The following is a 19,308-nucleotide window of genomic DNA, read 5'->3' as shown; positions in this document are numbered from 1 at the left end:
AAGCAGCGGTTGATGCTGGGGGCGTGGCCTACTCACCTGGATCAGGTAAGACCCTATAAAAGGGTACACCTCAGGCACACACACTGACACCATGGAATCCAATCCTACACGGTCAGAAGCCCCTTCAGAGTCCCTGGGCAGTGTGAGTATAGTCTATGGCCCTTGCCTGGATAATTGAACCCTGTAATCCAGGACAGCTCTTTTATTAGCAGTCTCCTGTGTCCTTTTTTCTGGATTAGGATAGGGGAGCCCAGAGGTCCGGATCGTCCTCCAAAAAATCCAAAAGATGTGTATCCTGTAACACTAAGCTTCTGGACTCGTATAAAAAGAGGCTGTGTAAAGAATGTATAGCTGAAGTTTTAAAAGAAGAAAAAGCTTCCTTTTTGACGGACATATCTATGATCCGTGAGGAGGTCCAGAACACAGTCTCGAGCCTTATACCTTCCCATACGCAGCCATCACCCCAAATAGTTCAACCCTCTCCTCGCCAGAAAAGATCCAGGTGGGAGATGGAAGAGTTGTCTGAGGAAGGGGAATATTTAGACTCCGCATCAGAGCAAAGTCTGGAAGAGGATGAGGATCGCTTCTCACAGTTACCCTCACAAGAGAGGAAAAAATGTCTTCTCTGCAGAACATACGGATGAGCTATTGAAATCCGTTAGACATACTATGAACTTGGAAGACACTCAGGTCTCCCACTCCAGACAAGATAAAATGTTTGTGGGTCTAAGGACTCAGAGGAATAGTGTTCCCTGTAAATGAGCATCTAAAAGCGATTATGGAGGAATGGGAAGAAGTGGAAAAAAGACTCATTGTGCCAAGAGACTTTAAATCCCGTCTTCCTTTCAATCCGGAGGACATCAAACTTTGGGAGGAAATCCCTAAGGTAGATGTCCCAATAGCAAAAGTGGCTAAGAAAACGTCCATCCCCTTTGAAGATTCGTCTTGCCTCAAAGACGCAATGGATAGGAAGGCGGAGAGCATGCTCAAGAGGAGTTGGGAAGCCTCAGCAGCCATAATCAAATCTAATATCGCTGCCACTTCAATGGCAAGATCCATGTGCCTCTGGTTGGACGATCTGTCAGATCAAATTAGGTCCGATTCCCCAGTAGAAATGCTATCAGACTCTCTTCCCATGTTAAAACTGGCGACACAATTCATGGCTGATGCCTCAGCCGAATCGGTCAGGTTCGCAGCTAGATGTAGTGTACTATCTAATACCGCTAGATGGGCAATATGGCTAAAACGTGTTCGGATGATGGCCACTCAAAAATAAGCTGTGCTCAATTCCTTTTTCGGGTACCCGGGTCTTTGGTCCAGTGTTGGTCGAGATCCTAGAAAGAGCGTCCGACAAGAAAAAAGGGTTTCCCGAGGATAGGGTTAAAAGTTACCGGCCCTTTTGTGGAACCCATCGATCCCCTAAATGTGATTACAGGGGTAAGACAGGGAGATGGTCTTACAGGAAGGGAGGAAAGGACAGAGCAGATCAGGTCGCCTCTGGAGCCCCAGCTAGACCATGATGCCATTGAAATAGGGGGCAGGCTTCGTTTCTTTCAGGACAAGTGGGCGTCCATTACAAAAAATCAATGGATCCTACGTTCCTTAGGGGAAGGTTACAAAATAGACTTCTCCCATACTCCCCCCCCCCCCCCCCCCCCCCCTCGTCGTTTCCAAATCACTCGTCCTCACTCCCCTGTAGATCTCAGAAGTCTATGGCAGGATATATTAGTCCTTCAATCCCTACACGTGGTAAAACAGGTCCCCCCTTCAGAGCAGGGTTTAGGCCATTATTCCCCCCTATTCTCTGTGTTAAAACCCTCAGGCAAACGCCGTACGGTTATAAACCTCAAGCCCCTAAACCAGTGGGTGGAATACAAAAGGTTCAAAATGGAAACTATAAAAACCAGCATTCCATTGATAGAGAAGGGATCGGTAATGTGCACCCTAGACCTCAAGGACGCATATTACCATGTTCCAATTCACCCAAGTCACCAGCAATACCTAAGGTTCGCTCTAGAGCAAGAGGACACAGTACACCACTTTCAATTCCCTTGCCTACCCTTCAGTCTATCCTCGGCCCCCCGAATATTCACAAAGGTTATGACAGAAGTAGCGGCCTTCTTAAGAACACAGGGGATTGTAATAATCCCTTACCTGGACGATATATTGTTGGTGGCAGTCTCTTCTTCTCAGTCCACCAGCTCATACGATCAAAACCCTGGAATATTTGGGGTGGAACATCAATTGGGAAAAATCAAGCCTCCATCCAAGTACTACAAAAGTATTTCTAGGGGTGCTTATAGATTCCAGTCTTTAGAAGTCCTCCTTGCCCCAGGTGAAAAGAGAAAAAATAAAACTGGAAATTTACAACTTCGAGAAACGGAAGACCACCTCAATCAGATACGCCATGCGGATCTTAGAATTGATGACCTCATGCATTCCGAGCGTGAAATGGGCACAGGCCCGTTCAAGGCCGTTACAGAAATCGATCCTGTCAGTTTGGAACAGACGACCGTTGGGATTAGACAAGAAAATGAGACTATCAAGAGAGCTAAAAAAACTCTTTCCTGGTGGACAGACTCTTCAAACTTAGGAAATTCAGTAGACTGGATCCTTCCTTCAATCCAAATCCATACGGATGCCAGCCAAAAAGGCTGGGGAGCAAGCATAGGAAATGTATATCTACAAGGGATGTGGCCCAAAGAGATACAACACAGGTCGTCAAATTTCAGGGAGCTAAAGGCGGTCAGGGAAACTCTTCAAAGATGTCAACATTTGCTCAGAGGAAATCACGTAAAAGTTTTCTCAGACAACAGAACCACCATCTCTTTTCTTCGTCGACAAGGAGGTCCAAGAGGGAAATGGTTACAATCCTTGGCGGCAAGAATTTTCCACTGGACGGAGAGAAATGTTCTTTCAATATCGGCTATTCATCTAAGGGGGTCCGATAATGTGGTGGTAGATTTTCTCAGCAGAGCAAGAGTTGGTCCCTCAGATTGGGAGCTGAATCCAAATGTGTTTCATCAAGTCATTCAACTATGGGGCACCCCGTCCATAGACCTGTTCGCGACAAGAAAAAACAGGAAGCTGCAGCTCTTTTTTTTCCTTGGACGCAGCCGACAGCCCACAAGGAATAGATGCCCTTTCTCAATCATGGGGAACAAAACTGGTGTACGCTTTTCCTCCAGTCCCTCTCATCTCAAGAGTACTAAGGAAAATCCAACAGGAGAGGGGAGCGTCTTACTGGCCCAAAAAGAGCTGGCTCCCTCTGTTACACCGGATGTCTGTGGATCTCCCATTCAGACTCCCAGCCAGGAAAGATCTTCTGTTGCAGGGTCCCTTGTTACATCCGAACATCCAATTCCTCCAACTGACAGCATGGAACCTGAGAGGCGGATCCTAGCCTCTAAGGGCCTTTCTCCTCGAGTAATTACAACTCTCCAAGCCTGTAGGAAACCAGTAACGTCAGCCATCTATTCTAGGATCTGGAGACAGTTCTGTAGCTTTGCAGGTCAGTCTGTGGGAAATTTGTCTCTCCCTAATATTCCAAAGATTCTGGATTTCCTCCAAGAGGGGTTGGATAAGGGTCTGAGGCCAAATACGTTAAAAGTTCATATCTCGGCCCGAAGTGCTTTTTTGGACTACTCCTTAATAGACCACCCATGGATATCAAGGTTCATAAAAGCAACTTCTCGTTTAAGACCCACGATAAGGAGTCTAGTACCACCGTGGGATCTGAACCTGGTGTTGAGGGCTTTATGTAAGTCTCCCTTTGAACCCCTGGAAGAAACATCAGTAGACCTGCTCTCTATGAAATCAGCCTTTCTTGTGGCAGTTACTACAGCGAAGCGGGTAGGTGAGATCCAGGCTCTCTCAGTTCTAGACCCATACCTTAAGATTCTGGAGGACTGATTGGTTCTTAAACTGGATCCCTCCTTTTACCCCAAGGTGGTGTCCAGTACGAACCTGAATCAAGAAATAATACTGCCGTCTTTCTGCCAGTCTCCCAAAAATGAAAAGGAAAAATCCTTCCATACCTTGGACGTCAGGAGGGCAATTATATAGAAGTCCCAGCCCCCTGGAGGAGAGACTCAAACCTTTTTCTGCAATTCTCGGGTGTGAATAAAGGCGAGAAAGCTTCTAAGCCGACTCTAGCAAGGTGGTTGACAAGGACTATCGCCCCAATTTCTCTTAAAGCTCATTCCACTCGAGCAATCTCCGTTTCTTGGGCGGAGAAAGCGGGAGCTTCAGTAGGCCAAATCTGCCAGGCAGCAACCTGGTCTAGTATATCAACATTCAGTAAACATTATAAGTTAGATGTATCGTTAAGTCAACAATTAGCCTATGGCCGTAGTAGTCCCGCCCTAAATGTTCTAATTTTTGATCTGGTATGTCTCCTGTCGTGCCGTTATGATGGACGTACTGGTAAAATAGGAATTATTCCTACCTTTAATTATGTTTCCAGGAGTCCATCATAACGGCACCATATTTCCCTCCCCTGCTCTTGACACTAATGTGAATGTAACATTGGTATATGTATATAATAAAATAGAGTTGCATCCATCCTGGTTGGTGATTAGTACAAACAGAGGGTGTGATAAGGTGGGGGGGGGTTTAACCTCTCATGTGTTTCCTGTACCTAGAGGAACAGAGGACTTAACTCCTGTCGTGCCGTTTTGATGGACTCCTGGAAACGTAATTAACGGTAGGAATAATTCCTATTTTCTGCCTGTGCAAAACTCCTCCAACTGGGCATTCTATCAGCCGCTCCCCCGGATGAGCTCGCTGACCTGGCGGACTAGATTGCACATGCAGGGAAGTACTTGCTCACTGCATCCCTGGACACGGCCAGCTGTTCGGCCCGCGTCACTAGCAATATCATTGCTATTCGGCGAATTCTCTGGCTTAAGGCTTGGAACGTGGATCCGGCTTCCAAGAAGACCCTTACTAATCTCCCCTTCCGGGGTTGAAGACTCATTGAATCAGATCATTTCGGATGCTACAGTCGGTGAGAGAATCTCCCTACCGCAGCCCAAACCAAAACGTCCTTTTACAAGGAGGCATTCTTTAGTTTCGCTCCTTTTTGTCAATTCTCTTCTCCAGGGACGACCTCCCAACAGGAGTGTTCTTCTGCCCAGCGGAAGAGACAGAAACCATCATTCAGGCCATAACTGGCGCAGTGACTCACTCTTAAAAGTCCTCCGGGTCCCACTCCCGCTCCAGTGGGTCGTCTTCAGCATGACTGGTCACCCCCCCACCTGCGACTTCCCCCAGGGTGGGTGGCAGTGTTCTCTTCCGGAACGCACGTGATCCGTGATCGACGATGCGTTTGTCAGAGAGATCATGTCTTCCTGGTACAAGATAGATTCCCCCCACCTCCTTCAAGAACTTTATTTCATGTCTCACCCCCCCCCCCTCCTGTTCCAGGTTTCTTTCAGGCAATCTCCTCTCTCCTCCAGTCAGGAGTCATAGTACCTGTTCCCTCTCACAAGCACTTCTCAGGTTTTTATTCCAACCTTTTTGTTGTCCCAATGAAGGACTGCTCCCTCCATCCAATCCTGGTCCACAAACTCCTAAACCGACGAGTACGCCTCCGTCGCTTCGCTCTGTAATCGACACAATGGAACCCGAGAAGTTTCTTTGCTCGGTGGACATTCAAGACACTTACCTGCACATTCAGAGTACCGCATCAGATTCCTCCGGTTCGCTGTCAAGGGAATCCCTATCAATTCATAGCGCTCCCCTTCGGCCCAGCCTTGGCTCCCATGGTATTCACGAAGGTGATGGCAACTGTCATGGCCATTCAACTCCAACATGTTCAATCAGATCTGTCAGAGAAGGGGCACCCACGACGTCGATCTGATGGTGTCTCGAATGAAGCCATTCGCCACCAGGCCTCTGCATCTCAGATTTGCAAGGTGGCTACCTGGTCATCTCTTCACACTTTCATGAGGTTTTACAGAGTACATACCTACCTTTCGGCGGCTGCCAGTCTGGGAAGAAAAGTCCTGCAAGCGGTAGTCGCTGCCGCCTGACTTAGTCCCTTGGGACTGCTTTTAGTATGTCCCGTGGTTACCGGTGTCCCTCAGTGAAGTGATAAGGAAGGATTTTTGGTACTCGCCGTAAAATATTTTTTGGAGCCTTCATTGGGGGACACAGCACCCTCCCTGGTTTGTACCTCTGTTGGGCCTGTACGTAGTTATGTTGTTGTTGCTTCTCCTACTGCTTTTTTCACTAACTGACGAGCTTTGTGCCAGTCGGTGGGTGTACACTGCTGAGGAGCTCACAGGAGCGACAGCAGCATACACCCATGGTGAACTGTGTCCCCCCAATGAAGGCTCCAAAAAAGAGATTTTACTGTAAGTACTAAAAATCCTTTTTTTTTTTTTTTTTTTTTTTTTTATTATTATTATTCACCCCCTGTTCCCAGTTCAGTAAATGTCTGGTCTATCAATATTTTAATTGAAAATTAAGCTAATTTGTGCTTTAAAATTGTATAAGTAATGTATGTATGTGATTGTATCGCCTGTGGCAAGTAACAGATTTTGGCAATACGAAAATCGCACCTGAAACCAGATAAGGCTGTGTGCCCACGATGCGTTTTTTAAGCGTTTCTGCAGCGGCAATTCCGCTGCAGAAACGCTTAAAAAAAAAACGCTTGGTAGAAGGCCTGCCATGTTCCCCAATTATAATCCGCATGTGCTGTGCACATGCTGCGGAAATGTCCGCTGCGGATTATCATTGTGGGAAAAAACGCAGCACTACCAATTATTTTGCGGAAGCGCTGCGTTTTCGCCACCATTGACTTGCATTGGAACGCGTGCATTCCGCTTCACTAGATAAGGACATGCGCATTCCATGTGTTCTAGTGTGTGGATGGTACCAAGGTCTAGAGGAGAAGAGACTCTCCTCCGGACCTGGGTACCATAGAAACTGTGAAAAAAAGAAAAAAAAAAAAAGATTATATTTACCTTCTGGCGGCCCCCGCTGCCCTCGTCCTTTCATGCCGGCAGCTAGCGATGGACTGAAGGACCTGCGCTGACGTCATAGTCATGTGACAGGTCACGCGACGCTGACGTCGGCAAGTCCTTCAGTGTACCGCGAGCTGCCGGCAGCCAGGACAGAGGGAATCAAGACTGCGGGGGCCATCGGAAGGTAAGTATAGATTTATTTTTTACCATTGTTTCGGTCACACTATATATGCCGGTTGCCTTTTGCATGGATTTATATAGTGTGACCAAGTTGTCAAGCACTTTCCAAGTGATGCTAAATTTGCTTGGAAAGCGCTTGTCAACCCGCATGTGGAAATGCATCTGAAGAACGCTTCATATCCGCATGTCCCTGGCAGGAAAACGCATGTACAATCTGCATGTACAATCCACATGCGTTTTTTCTGCCAGGGAGATGCAGAAACGCTCAGGAAAAAATCCTGAGCATTTCTGCATCGTGGGCACATAGCCTAAAGATTGGGAGAAATTGACTCGATCTTTGCATCGTCTGTCTGCCACATCATTAACCCCTTAACGACCTTGGGTTTTTCTGTTTTTGTGTGTTCATTTTTTGCTCCCCTTCTTCCCAGAGCCAGAACTTTTTTTAATTTTCGTTCAATATGGCCATGTGAGGGCTTATTTTTTGCGAGACGAGTTGTACTTTTAAACGCCATCACTGGTTTTACCATATCTTGTGCTGGAAAACGGGGAAAAAATTCCAAGTGCGGTGAAATTGCAAAAAAAAAATGTATTTCCATGGTTGTTTTTTGGGTCCTTTTTTTACCACATTCACTGATTGCTAAAACTGACCTGCCATCATTATTTTCCAGGTCAGGTTCTTTTTTATTTAAGTGGTGAAAAAATCCAAAGTTTGCTTTAAAAAAAAAACACTATTTTCCAAGACCTGTAGCGTCTCCGTTTTTTGGGATCTGGGGCCAGGTGGGGGCTTATTTCTTGCGCGCCAGGCTGTCGTTTTTATTAATACCATTTTGGGGTAGATCCGATGTTTTGATCGCCCGTTGTTGCATTTTATTGCAATGTTGCAGCGACCAAAAAAAACGTAATTCTGGCGTTTAGAATTTTTTTTCTAGTTACGCAGTTTACCGATCGGATTAATTCTTTTTTTTATATTGTTCGGGCGATTCTGAACGCGGCAGTAACAAATATGTTTATGTGGGGGGGTTTTTTACATTTATTTTGAATGAGGCGAAAGGGGGGTGATTTAAACTTTTTTATATTTTTTTTTTTTTTTACACTTGCATGCTTCAATAGTCTCCATAGGAGACTAGAAGCAGCAGTTGTCTGATTGCTTCTACTGCATACAGGCGATGAACAGATCGCTTGTATGCAGCAGAAATGCGCACTTGCTATGAGCGCTGACCACTGGGTGGCGCTCATAGCAGTTGAGACATGACAACCACAGGGGTCTGCTGCAAACCCTGGGTTGTCATGCCTACCCATTGGTGACCCGCGATCACGTGATGGGGTCACCGATGGGCGGGGGGTGGATCACTGTTCTACCCGCGGCTGTTGCGGGCACATGTCAGCTGTAAGAATCAGCTGACATCTGCCTTGTTCAGTGCGTGCTCGGCGCCGGAGCCCCAGCTGAACCAGCCTTTCCGACCTGGTGCGTACGATTACAGACCAGGTCGGAAAGGGGTTAAGCATGGAGAAGAAAAAGAGGAGACTAGAACAGTCTGAGGACTTGAGAACCAAAATTGTTATAACCTTGAGATTGATATATATTTTTTTTTTAAGTCCGTCTCCAGAGATCTTGATGGTCCTTTGTTTACTGTGTACAACATAATCAAGACGTTTACAACCCATGGCACTGTAGCTAATCTCCCTGGACGTGGACGGCAGAGAAAAATTGATGAAAGGTTGCAACGCAGGATAGTCTGGATGGTGGATAAGCAGCCCCAATGAAGTTCCAAAGAAATTCAAGCTGTCATGCAGGCTCAGGGTGCATCAGTCTCCCCTGTCGCTATCTGTCCACATTTGAATAAAATGAAACTCTATGGTAGGAGACCCAGGAGGCTCCCACTGTAGACATAGAGACCTAAAAAAGCTACACTGCAGTTTGCCAAAATCCTTCTGGGAAAGCGTCTTGAGGACAGATGAGACCAAGATAGAGCTTTTTGGTAAAGCACATCATTCTACCATTTACCGATAACTGAATGAGGCCTACAAAGAAAAGAACACAGTACCTACCGTCAAATATGGGGTTGTTTTGCTTTTCTCTGGAGCTGGGTGCCTTGACTGTGTGCATATATAAAGACTGACAGTCACTTCCAAACAGAAAACTGGTGTGTACAGGTGCTTACTAAGAGTAGTCATCTAGATATATAACAAATAAAGTAGCACTCTGTAGCGCTATAGCATGCAAATATGAAATTTGAAATGCATTACTTCTCCGGAAAATAGGAAAAATTGAGAATACTTGGCACACAAAATGGCCACTTCATGTGTACCTGGCAGCAACGGTAAGGTGGTTTTGATCACAGCAGGATCCTATCTTCCCATATAAATGTAGGCTTCAGCCTAAGAGAGGATTCAGATTAGATCGGTTCCCAGCAGAAAAAATCGCCTTATCGTGGCTGCTGGGTACACATGAATTGGCCACTTTATGCGCTAAGTAATCTTAATTTTTCCTATTTTCTAGAGCAGTAATGCAATTCATATTTCATATTTGCATGCTGCTTTAATCTGAAGATTACTAAAGGATTTTGGGTAGCAATGTAGCGCCCAGTGTCAGAAAGCTGGGCTTGCTTCCTAGATTATGGCTCTTCTAGCAGGACAATGAAACATACTTCAAGAAGCCCCCAGAAATGGATGGAAACAAAGCGCTGGAGAGTTCTGAAGTGTCAGCAATGAGTCCGGATCTAAATCCCATTGATCACCTGTGGAGAGATCTTAAAATTACTGTTAGTAGAAGGTGCCCTCAAATTTGAGAGACCAGGAGCAGTTTGCAAAAGAAGAGGGGTCCAAAACTCCAGTTGAGAGGTGTAAGAAGCTTGTTGATGGTCATAGGAAGCGATTGCAGTTATTTATCCCAAAGGATATCCAGATCATTTTGTAGGGTGGAAGTGGCGCGATGAGCTGCTGCAAGAGGGCACCAGTTAAATGTTGCGGTCTGAGATTGACCCCAGCTCATATTGTTGCTGTAAGAGGCAGATGCCGGCTGTATGGCACCGCCTGACCCCGCTCTTTACCTCCGCACCCAACATGTGACAGACATGTAAAATAAAGCACAGTTCAGTCTATCCAAATGACAAGACCTATATTAAAGTAGAAAAGTTTCTACTATGAGAATCAGGTTTGTGTCCTTTTAATGTCTGACTGGATGGGTGTTTTTCTGCAGGACCGGGTTATTGACGCAGGACCTAAGGGCAACTTTTCCCGCTTCATGAATCACAGCTGTCAGCCAAACTGTGACACCCAGAAATGGACGGTAAATGGAGACACCCGTGTAGGCCTCTTCGCTGTACGGGACATCCCTGCAGGTAATGATACAAGTCCATTTATTCCCAGTGGAAGGTTTATTATTATAGTGATTCGTCCAGTAGCCCATGGCCGCTGTACGGGAGCCCTGAGAATCCACCGCCAACCCGCTCCTCTTTCGGTTAGCCGGTCTGGCTCGACTTCAACGAATGGCTAATGAAGAGTAGTCGGGGATGTTGTCTTGTAGCAAGCGGTTTGCAGGGCTCCTGTCCAGCTGAGGCCATCAAAAATCACCCACAAATGGGGTTCTGAAATGCCCCCGGCTACACATGTGCGCCGCTTCTCCGCCATTATCTGTGACTTCTAACGAGCATGAATGGAGCAGTGACGTGTGCACGACCGCCGCTCCCTTGTGTCTGGGTAGTTCGGAGCCCTGTTTTCGGGATCAGTGAGGGTCCCAAGTTATCTCTTATCCTTTGGATCTGTGATAATATTTAATCCTAAAATATGCCACCACTTAAAGGGTTATTCTCACGGACATTGCTTCTCCTACTAAGACTGCAGCACCTCTCCAATGTGACCCAGCAACTTATCAAGGAATTCCACTGTGCTGCTTGTTCAGGGCATGTTTTCTCCTTATGTAATGAACTCGTATATTTCTTCATTTTGCAGGAGAAGAGCTAACATTCAACTATAATTTGGATTGCCTTGGAAATGAGAAGACTGTCTGCAGATGCGGGGCTCCGAATTGTAGTGGATTCCTTGGAGACCGACCCAAGGTTCGTCTACATTTAGAATACCGATGTGCGTATAAGAGTGATGTCGTAAGCCAAGCACGTGTAGAACACGTGGCATCCGCTCTCAGCACATACAAGTATATGGGATACAAGATCGGCCTTTCTACATCAATGCCTCTGTGAAGACCCGGGGTCTTCCGTGTGCGTAACGCTACTAAGACAACACGGGGTGAGGGTAAAACTGTGCGGCAATACTTTATTTAAACCACAAAACAGGCAATAAACAGAACAGTCCCAGCTAATAACCAAGATGGTACAACATAACACAGGCTCACCCTTCCGCTGGCCCTCCTGAGATACAACAGCTGCGACTTTGGGACTTCCAGGGCTGACTACCTCAACCAGTGTCCCCCTGCTTTTGGCGAGCCCCCACCAAGAGGAGGTAACTGCAAGCTTAGGAAGCTGACAGTTCATCGAGGTACAAGGCCAGGAGACCCGAGGATCCCACCCTGACATTTCCGAGAGTTTCCATGTAGCCAGATGACTGGCTGGTCCCAGTCTGGCTTCTCCAAATGTCTCCATGGGTTCCAGGCGACCGGAGAGTCCCACCTGGTAACCCCAAACAACATATCTGAGGCCAGGTGACTTCATCATCCCAAGCCGGTATCCCCAAATGTATCCATGGGCTTTCTGATGGCCAATGGAGCAGATCCGTATCTATCCAGTCAGGGCCTTGTAACCTTAGGCTGGAATCATGTAGAATCCAAACCAAATCTGTGTCTCTTTGGTGAAAGCCATCCTACCAAGCTGGTGGTCTGAAGAGAGGCTGATCTTTGATTCTCCTTGTAAAGTCTCTTTCAATTCTGCCTGCTACAGAGGCATATGTTCCTTAAATAGTTCACATTTTTTTTCTTTCAAGTACACATCCACAGTGCAAGGGTTAGAGAGTGTATTATTCCACAGGGCTCAGGTCTCATTGTTTGAGCATTTAATCAATTTACCTAGTTGGTATAGCAGGGGGGCTCATTAAATCAACATCTAGCTGGCTTTAGTATAATATGTAATTAGCATAATAACAAACATCATTTGTTCACAGACCAATAGAAAACAACATTCAGGGTTATACAAATACTGGTCTGTCCTTCTTGACCCACCAAAGAAACACACACAAGTTCTAAAGTAAGCACAATAGAGTATTTCTCTTGGCTAAACAAATCTAGATGTCTGGCTGATTAAGAGAAGAGGCTGTTTTATCACAGCCTCCTTACATAATAAAGGAAATCCATCCAAGGAACTGTCATGGAAAAAATTAGCCCATGTGTTCACCTTTAATGTGTGTGGGTATTTACACTACGGTTAGGAGACCCACGGGCCGCACTGGTGGTTACAGTCCAAGCAGGGTCCATGTTTCACCAAACAGAGGCCTGTCAATCACCTGGAGCGGTGCAGGAGACTCTGCCCAATTTGGGCAGCATGAATCTAGTGATGGGTTCTCTTTAAAGGATTTTGTTTTTCTAATTATCAAAACATGGCGGCTTTCATCCAACTGTTCACAGGTTGGGGATGGTATGGCGGCTCTGCCGATGTACGTCAGTGTAGCTGACACAACGCGTGAACAGGACAACCCTTTCACCCCGGCACTGCAGTGTCTGTATATTTGTCACATATAATTGCCCCATCTGGTGCCCTCCATTTGTAGCTTCCTCCACCAACTTAGGCGGTGTGTTCCTCCTGCAACCAACATGTCTAAGCCATGGCTTTCCTGTGCTTCAAAGATGTGGTTCAGACTTGCCATTGCCCCCAGGTCACGACGGTGGCCATTGTGGATGCAGGAACCCTGAAACGCTGTCAGAAGTGGCAGCATGTACTCTGGTAACTAGGTCGGCATCCAATCTGACATCACCTTTTTTTTTTCTGTCCCTGGTATTCTAGAATTCCTCAGCGTTGTCGCATGACGAAAAAGCCAAGAAGGCCAAGAAAAAGCCGAAAAAACGTAAGACTAAAGGCGAAGGGAAGAAGGAATCCGAGGATTACTGTTTCCGCTGCAACGATGGCGGCGAGCTAATTCTCTGCGACAAGAAGCTGTGTACGAAGACCTATCACCTCTCATGTCTCGATCTCAACAAAAGGCCGTTCGGTGAGTAACTCTCCAACATATGTTTTGGTATGATCCTAAATGTGAGCATGAACATAGCTTTATAGCTGTCAGTGTGTATCTGATGCATAGACGTGGTGTGAAATTACAAGATTCTAGATCCCTGCAGTCACCACTAGGGGGACCTCACTGCATTAACTTTACACAGTGCAGTGAGCTCCCTCTAGTGGTGCTTGTGGGAAGCCAGAATTATTCAATGTCTATGCAGGAGATTTGGAGCTGGGGGAGGGGAATGTTCTAAAAAAAACATGTTAACTGATATGAACTTTACTTACAGGGAAGTGGGAGTGCCCGTGGCATCACTGCGATGTCTGTGGAAAGGCTTCGGTGAGCTTTTGCAGCCTGTGTCCAAACTCATTTTGCAAAAGTCACCACGAGGATGGACTGTTCAGAAAGACGGCTGACGGCAGACTCGGCTGTCTAGACCACGACCCGGTCGAGTTCAATGAAGTACAAGCTGAATGTATACCGAACGAGCACTCAAAAGCCAAGTGTAAAAAGAGCCCGAGGAGCAGATAACTAGTGGACTGCAACACTATTGTACATAGGACTGTTTGTGAATAAGGATAAAGGGGGAGACGGACGCTTTTCTCATTGATTGCTCTGCTCTCTTGTGATATACCCCGATTCAGGACAGAACATACCCACTGAGCCATCCTCTGCAGCCTTGGCTGCGCCTGCACTGATCGCCGACTGCTCCTGCCATCGCTCACTCCCCGTATAATAACACCCCCACACTTACACCGCTATACCCTTACCAATGGAAAGCTGTGTGTGATAAGTGACAACTGGAGCCGCTTACAGCAAATATTTTCTTTTTGTAAAACAAGACACTATTGGTCCGCCGTGGAAATCTATATCTTTTTTTTTTTTTTTTCTTTTTTTTTTTAAGACTAGTCCTAAAGGTTCTCTGCGTTTACGCTTTTTTTTCAAAAATTATAGGTACATTTAACCCAACTTTTAGAAAGAAAAAAAAATGTTTTCAATTTGTTCTTTTGCTGAAAGGGCTCATTGATGACAGCGCTGTGTGCACTTGGGTCAATAGTGGAAGCATGGCGTTCCACAGGCTCAATAATGGCGGCATTGCGTGCACCAGATTCAGTGCGCCACTGCGTGCATTGGGTTTTGATAACTGTGCACTGAGTGAAACAGTCTTGATAATGGCACGCTGCATACAAGAGTCTTGAAAATGGCGTGCTGTGTGCAACATTCTTCAAAATGGCATGCTGTGTGTGCAACTGGCTTCATAATGACACGCTGTGTGTGAGAGTCTTGATAATGGCGTGCTGCATACTAGGGTTTGAAAATCGCGTGCTTTGTGCAACAGTCTTGATAATGGAGCGCTGCATACTAGGGTCTTGAAAATGGTGTGCTGTGTGCAACAGTCTTGAAAATTGTGCACTGTGGGCTTGATAAAAGTGCGCTGCGTGCAACAGTCTTGATGATGGCGTGCTATGTGCAACAGTCTTGATAATGGCGCGCTGCATACTAGGGGCTTGAAAATTGTGCACTGTGGGCTTTGATAATGGCGCGCTGCGTGCAACAGTCTTGATAATGGTGTGCTGCATACTACAGGCTCGATAATGGCACACAGCAACAGTCTTGAAATTGTTATGCTACATACAACAGCCTCGATAATGGCTCACAACGGGTTCAATAATGGTAATGCTACATCCGCAGAGCTCAGGGAGGACAACACTGCGTGCACTAGGTTGCATCATGCCAACGTTACACACATCAACTCTCTGATAGCGCAGTGTGCGTCACATTGAAGCCCATGATAGCACGGGCGGCATCGCTCTTGGTGATTATGCGACTACGTACACAAGGCCAAGAAATGACTATTCTGCACAAACCAAACTTTGCAGCGTTGACGCTTCATGCATGCCAATGCGACTTGCACCACGGTTTCATTTTTGCCGGCGCTGCAATGTGCATTAGGCCGCAACATTGCATGCAACGGTGACACCATGCACTGGGCTTAGCATTGCCAATGCCACTTTTACCACGTTCATACAGCCATATGACCTGCTAGTTTAACAGTGCTGTCAACTGCGTTTTTATTTTTTTTTTTAGCAGGTTTTTAACATTTTAAGCTGGACTGCGAGAACGTATTGCTATGCTTGTCTTTTTGGGTTTTTTTATTATAAAGTTTTTCTCTTGTATTCAGTCACAGTAGTGTGCTCGTTTTACAAATGTACAGTTGCTACCTCACCTGGCTACAAGTGTGGCTCCTAAACTACATTTTTTTTTTTTTTTTTTTTTTAATATTGCGATGGGACTGCAAAACGCTCCTTGCCGCCGCAGCGGAGCATCCCCATCTGCTCTTAAGGATTGATGTAAATCCGCAACCTCATGGCTTTGTCATTTCAAGCTTCAGAGAACTTTCCTTTGGGAGGAGGTTTTTTTTGTTGTTTTTTTATATATATAAAGAGGCAGATTTGCCCATTTTATTTTTTATACAATTACATGGTGTCGTATACCTCTGTACGCTCAGGCTGGGATTCCTCACTGTTGAGTTTTAGCGCCAGGCACCGTGTCAGGGAGATTACACATTGTTCACGTATCTTGGATTTTCGTTCTGGGAAGATGGCTGTTATGGAAATCAGGCTTGGCAAATATTTAGCTCCCCCCCCCCTTTTTCTGAAGTTTTACTGGGAAAAGTAGCAATTTGGGTTAGGGGATCGATTACTTAGCCAGGATCCTAGGCAATCTTGGAAAGTAATGTCCAATTTTAACCCCATGCATTTTATAGATCCTTTTACAGTGCGTGTTGCACGTGTGAAACGGCCTCCCGATGCCCTGCAGGCCTCCATCCACATAGCTAAAATGTTATCAATTGACTACCATCTGCCTCCACTAGAGGGAGCTCACTGCATACATATTTTGTTGAGTTCAATGTAATATCAGTATGCTCTTCAGCTCCTCCTGGTGGTGACGGCAGGTAGTCAAAAAAAAAAAAAAATATTATTTGACTTTTGGGAGATCCTTATCAAACACAAACTCTTGTTTAATAAAATCACTCGGGATCTAATTTTTGATTTATTACAATGTATAAGAAAAGGGAACATTCACTTAACTACACATCTTATATTTTTGCATGATCTGACCTCCTAAGGGGATATTTAGAGAGTTTGTCTAGGATTAGAAAAGCGTGGCTGCTTTCTTGCAGCAACAGCGCCACACAGGGCTGTTGGTTGAGTCTGGTATTTAATTTCTACTCCATTCGTAGTGAAGGATTATGAGCTGCAATATGACACTTGTGAGTGACGGACCGGCTGCAGCTCTCCTGACCCGAACTCGTCTTTGTAGGCATATGTGAGGCTGTGAAGTGGAGGTCAGGAGCCCGGCGACCGGTCCATAATGGGGCCACGGCACACGGATGTGTGAATCCGGAAAAACTCATAGCCGCCATGTTTTTCTAATCCCAGACATCACTTTTTAGGTGCTCGGGGGTGGGTGGGGGATTTGCGTAGATTGGCCCCTTTAAATCAGTTTACACCTCTGTTTTAGCGTGTTTTTAGAAAATAGGTTGAACGGTAGCTCTTATATTTTTGTCCTGATTTTAATAAGGAAGAGAAGAAATCTGTATAAGTAGGCTGTACGTTATTGGATCCTGGTATTACAGACGGGATAAAGTCGCAACTCGTATATTGAAGAATCAGAACTTTTTGATTCCCATTTGTTGAAGTTGTTAAAAAACTGTTCATCAGCAATGAAAGACGCACTTTATTACATGTAATGCCTTTATTGTATCATTACTTCAACTTGAACTAAATACAAAATGTTTCTTATTTTTTTTATTTTTGTTTTTCACGAGCTGTCAGAATAGAGTTTTCGTTACTTTAATGTGTCCGATTGCATTTTATTTTCCAAAAGATTAATAAATCCGCTTTTACACGGGATCAATAATGGGGCATTTAAGTTTTCTGATTTCCCGCAGTTACAAAGGGTGGCAAAAATCTGGTGACAGATTCTCTTGAGTGAAGCCTGATGTAGGGACAGAGACCATGATTCCATCGATGTCACTTACTGGGATGCTTTCCATAGTTTTGATAAATAAAATTACACTCACCTGTAACTTTGTTTCTAAGACCCCCTACGACAGCACCATAGGAGGTTGCCTCCTTATCCTAATTAGGGACAGGAGAAACAGAGGTTAAATAGCCCCTCCCCACCTTCTAACCTTAGTGTTTTTCTGAAGGAATAATCATTAAAGAATAAAAAGGGGTGGAAAACTAATGGTGCTGCTGTGGAGGGCCTTAGAAACTGAATTGCCAGTAAGTGTAATTGTTTTCTCCAATCCCCTCCACCACAGCACCACAGGAGAAATACCAAAGAATAATGCTAGGGAGGGGACGATTGCCTGAAGGACTTTCCTTTCAAAGGCTAAATCCCTATTTGACATCAAATCTAGCCTATAATGTTTTGAGAAAGTATGGACCAAGGACCAGCTAGCGGCTCTGTGGATCTGCTCGATGGAGGCACTAGCCCCCTCGTCCCAGGAGACAGACATGGCTCTGGTGGAATGAGCTTTCAGCGATTCTGGAGGAGATAGATTCTGGCTCTTATATGATTCGCAGATTGCCTTCTTAATTGAGTTTACTAACACATTTTTTGGAGATCTTCCCTTTGCGGAGTCCACCGTATTGTACAAAAAGATTCTGATCTTTCCTCCAGGCCTCTGTCTGTTGCAAGTAGAAGAGACTAGTCCTCTGAACATCCAAAGCATGCAATTCTTTACGATTTCTTGGATTCTGACAAAAGGAAGGGAGGACTATCTGCTGACATATGAAAGTCTTTTGTGACTTTTGGTAAGAATGATGGGTCTAGCTGGAGTACCACTCTCTCCGCTATGAACTTTAGATAGGGCTCCCTGATAGAGAGGGCCTGGATTTCACTAACCCTTCTAGCGGTTATGGTGACTTGCAATGCCGCTTTCCATGACAGTTTGTGTGACAAGGACATTGGTTCAGAGGGAAGCCTGGTTAGACCCTTGAGCACAAAATTCAAATCCCACGATTGGATCTTCTTGGATGCATTCGAGAGGCAGCTGTCATAAATCTCTTTATCCATCGATAAGCTCCTATTTCAATAGAAATCTGGCGGATAAAGGCTGACACCTGGACCTTGAAGGTACTAGGTTTTAACCCTTTTAACAAGCCTTCCTACAAGAAATCCAATATTTTGGCAATGTCTGGATGGAAAGGATCCAAATGACCCATACTATAACCTGAAGGTCTTCCAAATCTTAGTATAGATGGAATTAGTAATCTGCTTCCTGCTCTTCTGGAGGGTATGGATCACGCTCTCCGAAAGGCCTCTAGCTCTTAGGATTGAGGCTTCAGAAGCCAGGCAACTGGACATAGGTTCTGGGAGTCGGTTGATAGATCGGACCGTGATACAGCAGGTCTTGAACCAGAGAACCCTCTATTTTCAGGTTGTCTAGCGTCCCGAACCATCCTCTTTATGGCCATATTGGAGCTATGAGGATAGTCTTGACCTCTTCTGCCCTGATTTTCTGGAGGAAACGCATAAGCAAGCTTGACCTTCCAAGAGTGGACAAATGCATCTACCACCGTTGAAGTGTCCTTGGGATCCAGGGAAAAGTATGGTTTTACTTTTGCATTTTGATGATTTGCAAACAGATGTACCTTTGGATAACCCCATCTTCTCGTAATCATCTGGAAGATATCTGTATTTAGACTCCATTCTCTGGGATCTACAGTTGTGTTCAAAAGTTTACATACCCCGGCAGAATTTTTCCTTTCTTGGCCTTGTTTCAGGGAATATGAATGATAACAAAAAGCTTTTTCTCCACTCATGGTTATTGGTTGGGTGAAGCCATTGTCAAACTACTGTGTTTTCTCTTCTTAAATCTTAACGACAACCAAAAACATCCAAATGACCCTGATCAAAAGTTCATATACCCCAGTTCTTAATACCGTGTATTTCCCCCTCTAACATCAGTGACAGCTTGAAGTCT

The 19,308-nt window shown here is 45.4% G+C and overlaps 2 protein-coding genes across 9 annotated transcripts in view; one reads left to right on the top strand and one right to left on the bottom strand.

Annotated features, from left to right (window-relative positions):
• NSD2 (nuclear receptor binding SET domain protein 2) overlaps positions 1-14,074 on the top strand; it is a 91,058-nt gene extending 76,984 nt beyond the window's left edge. For 3 of the 7 annotated variants that reach the window (XM_073649035.1, XM_073649028.1, XM_073649042.1), the window contains exons 20-23: positions 10,351-10,492; positions 11,103-11,209; positions 13,100-13,304; positions 13,600-14,074. In XM_073649035.1, the coding sequence (XP_073505136.1) occupies positions 10,351-10,492; positions 11,103-11,209; positions 13,100-13,304; positions 13,600-13,841 (696 nt within the window). In that variant the 3' untranslated portion in view covers positions 13,842-14,074. The remainder of the gene's footprint in view (positions 1-10,350; positions 10,493-11,102; positions 11,210-13,099; positions 13,305-13,599) is intronic. The other 4 variants (XM_073649051.1, XM_073649019.1, XM_073649067.1 and 1 more) reach the window with 2 other exon arrangements.
• LOC141162707 (uncharacterized) overlaps positions 1-19,308 on the bottom strand; it is a 123,581-nt gene that overhangs the window by 47,085 nt on the left and 57,188 nt on the right. The gene's annotated exons all lie outside the window — the stretch shown is intronic.

Source organism: Phyllobates terribilis, unplaced genomic scaffold (assembly GCF_046119375.1).
Source record: "Phyllobates terribilis strain yellow unplaced genomic scaffold, ASM4611937v1 Scaffold_1__5_contigs__length_1240528914, whole genome shotgun sequence".
NCBI lineage: Eukaryota > Metazoa > Chordata > Amphibia > Anura > Dendrobatidae > Phyllobates > Phyllobates terribilis.
This window is presented reverse-complemented; position numbering and strand designations above follow the sequence as displayed.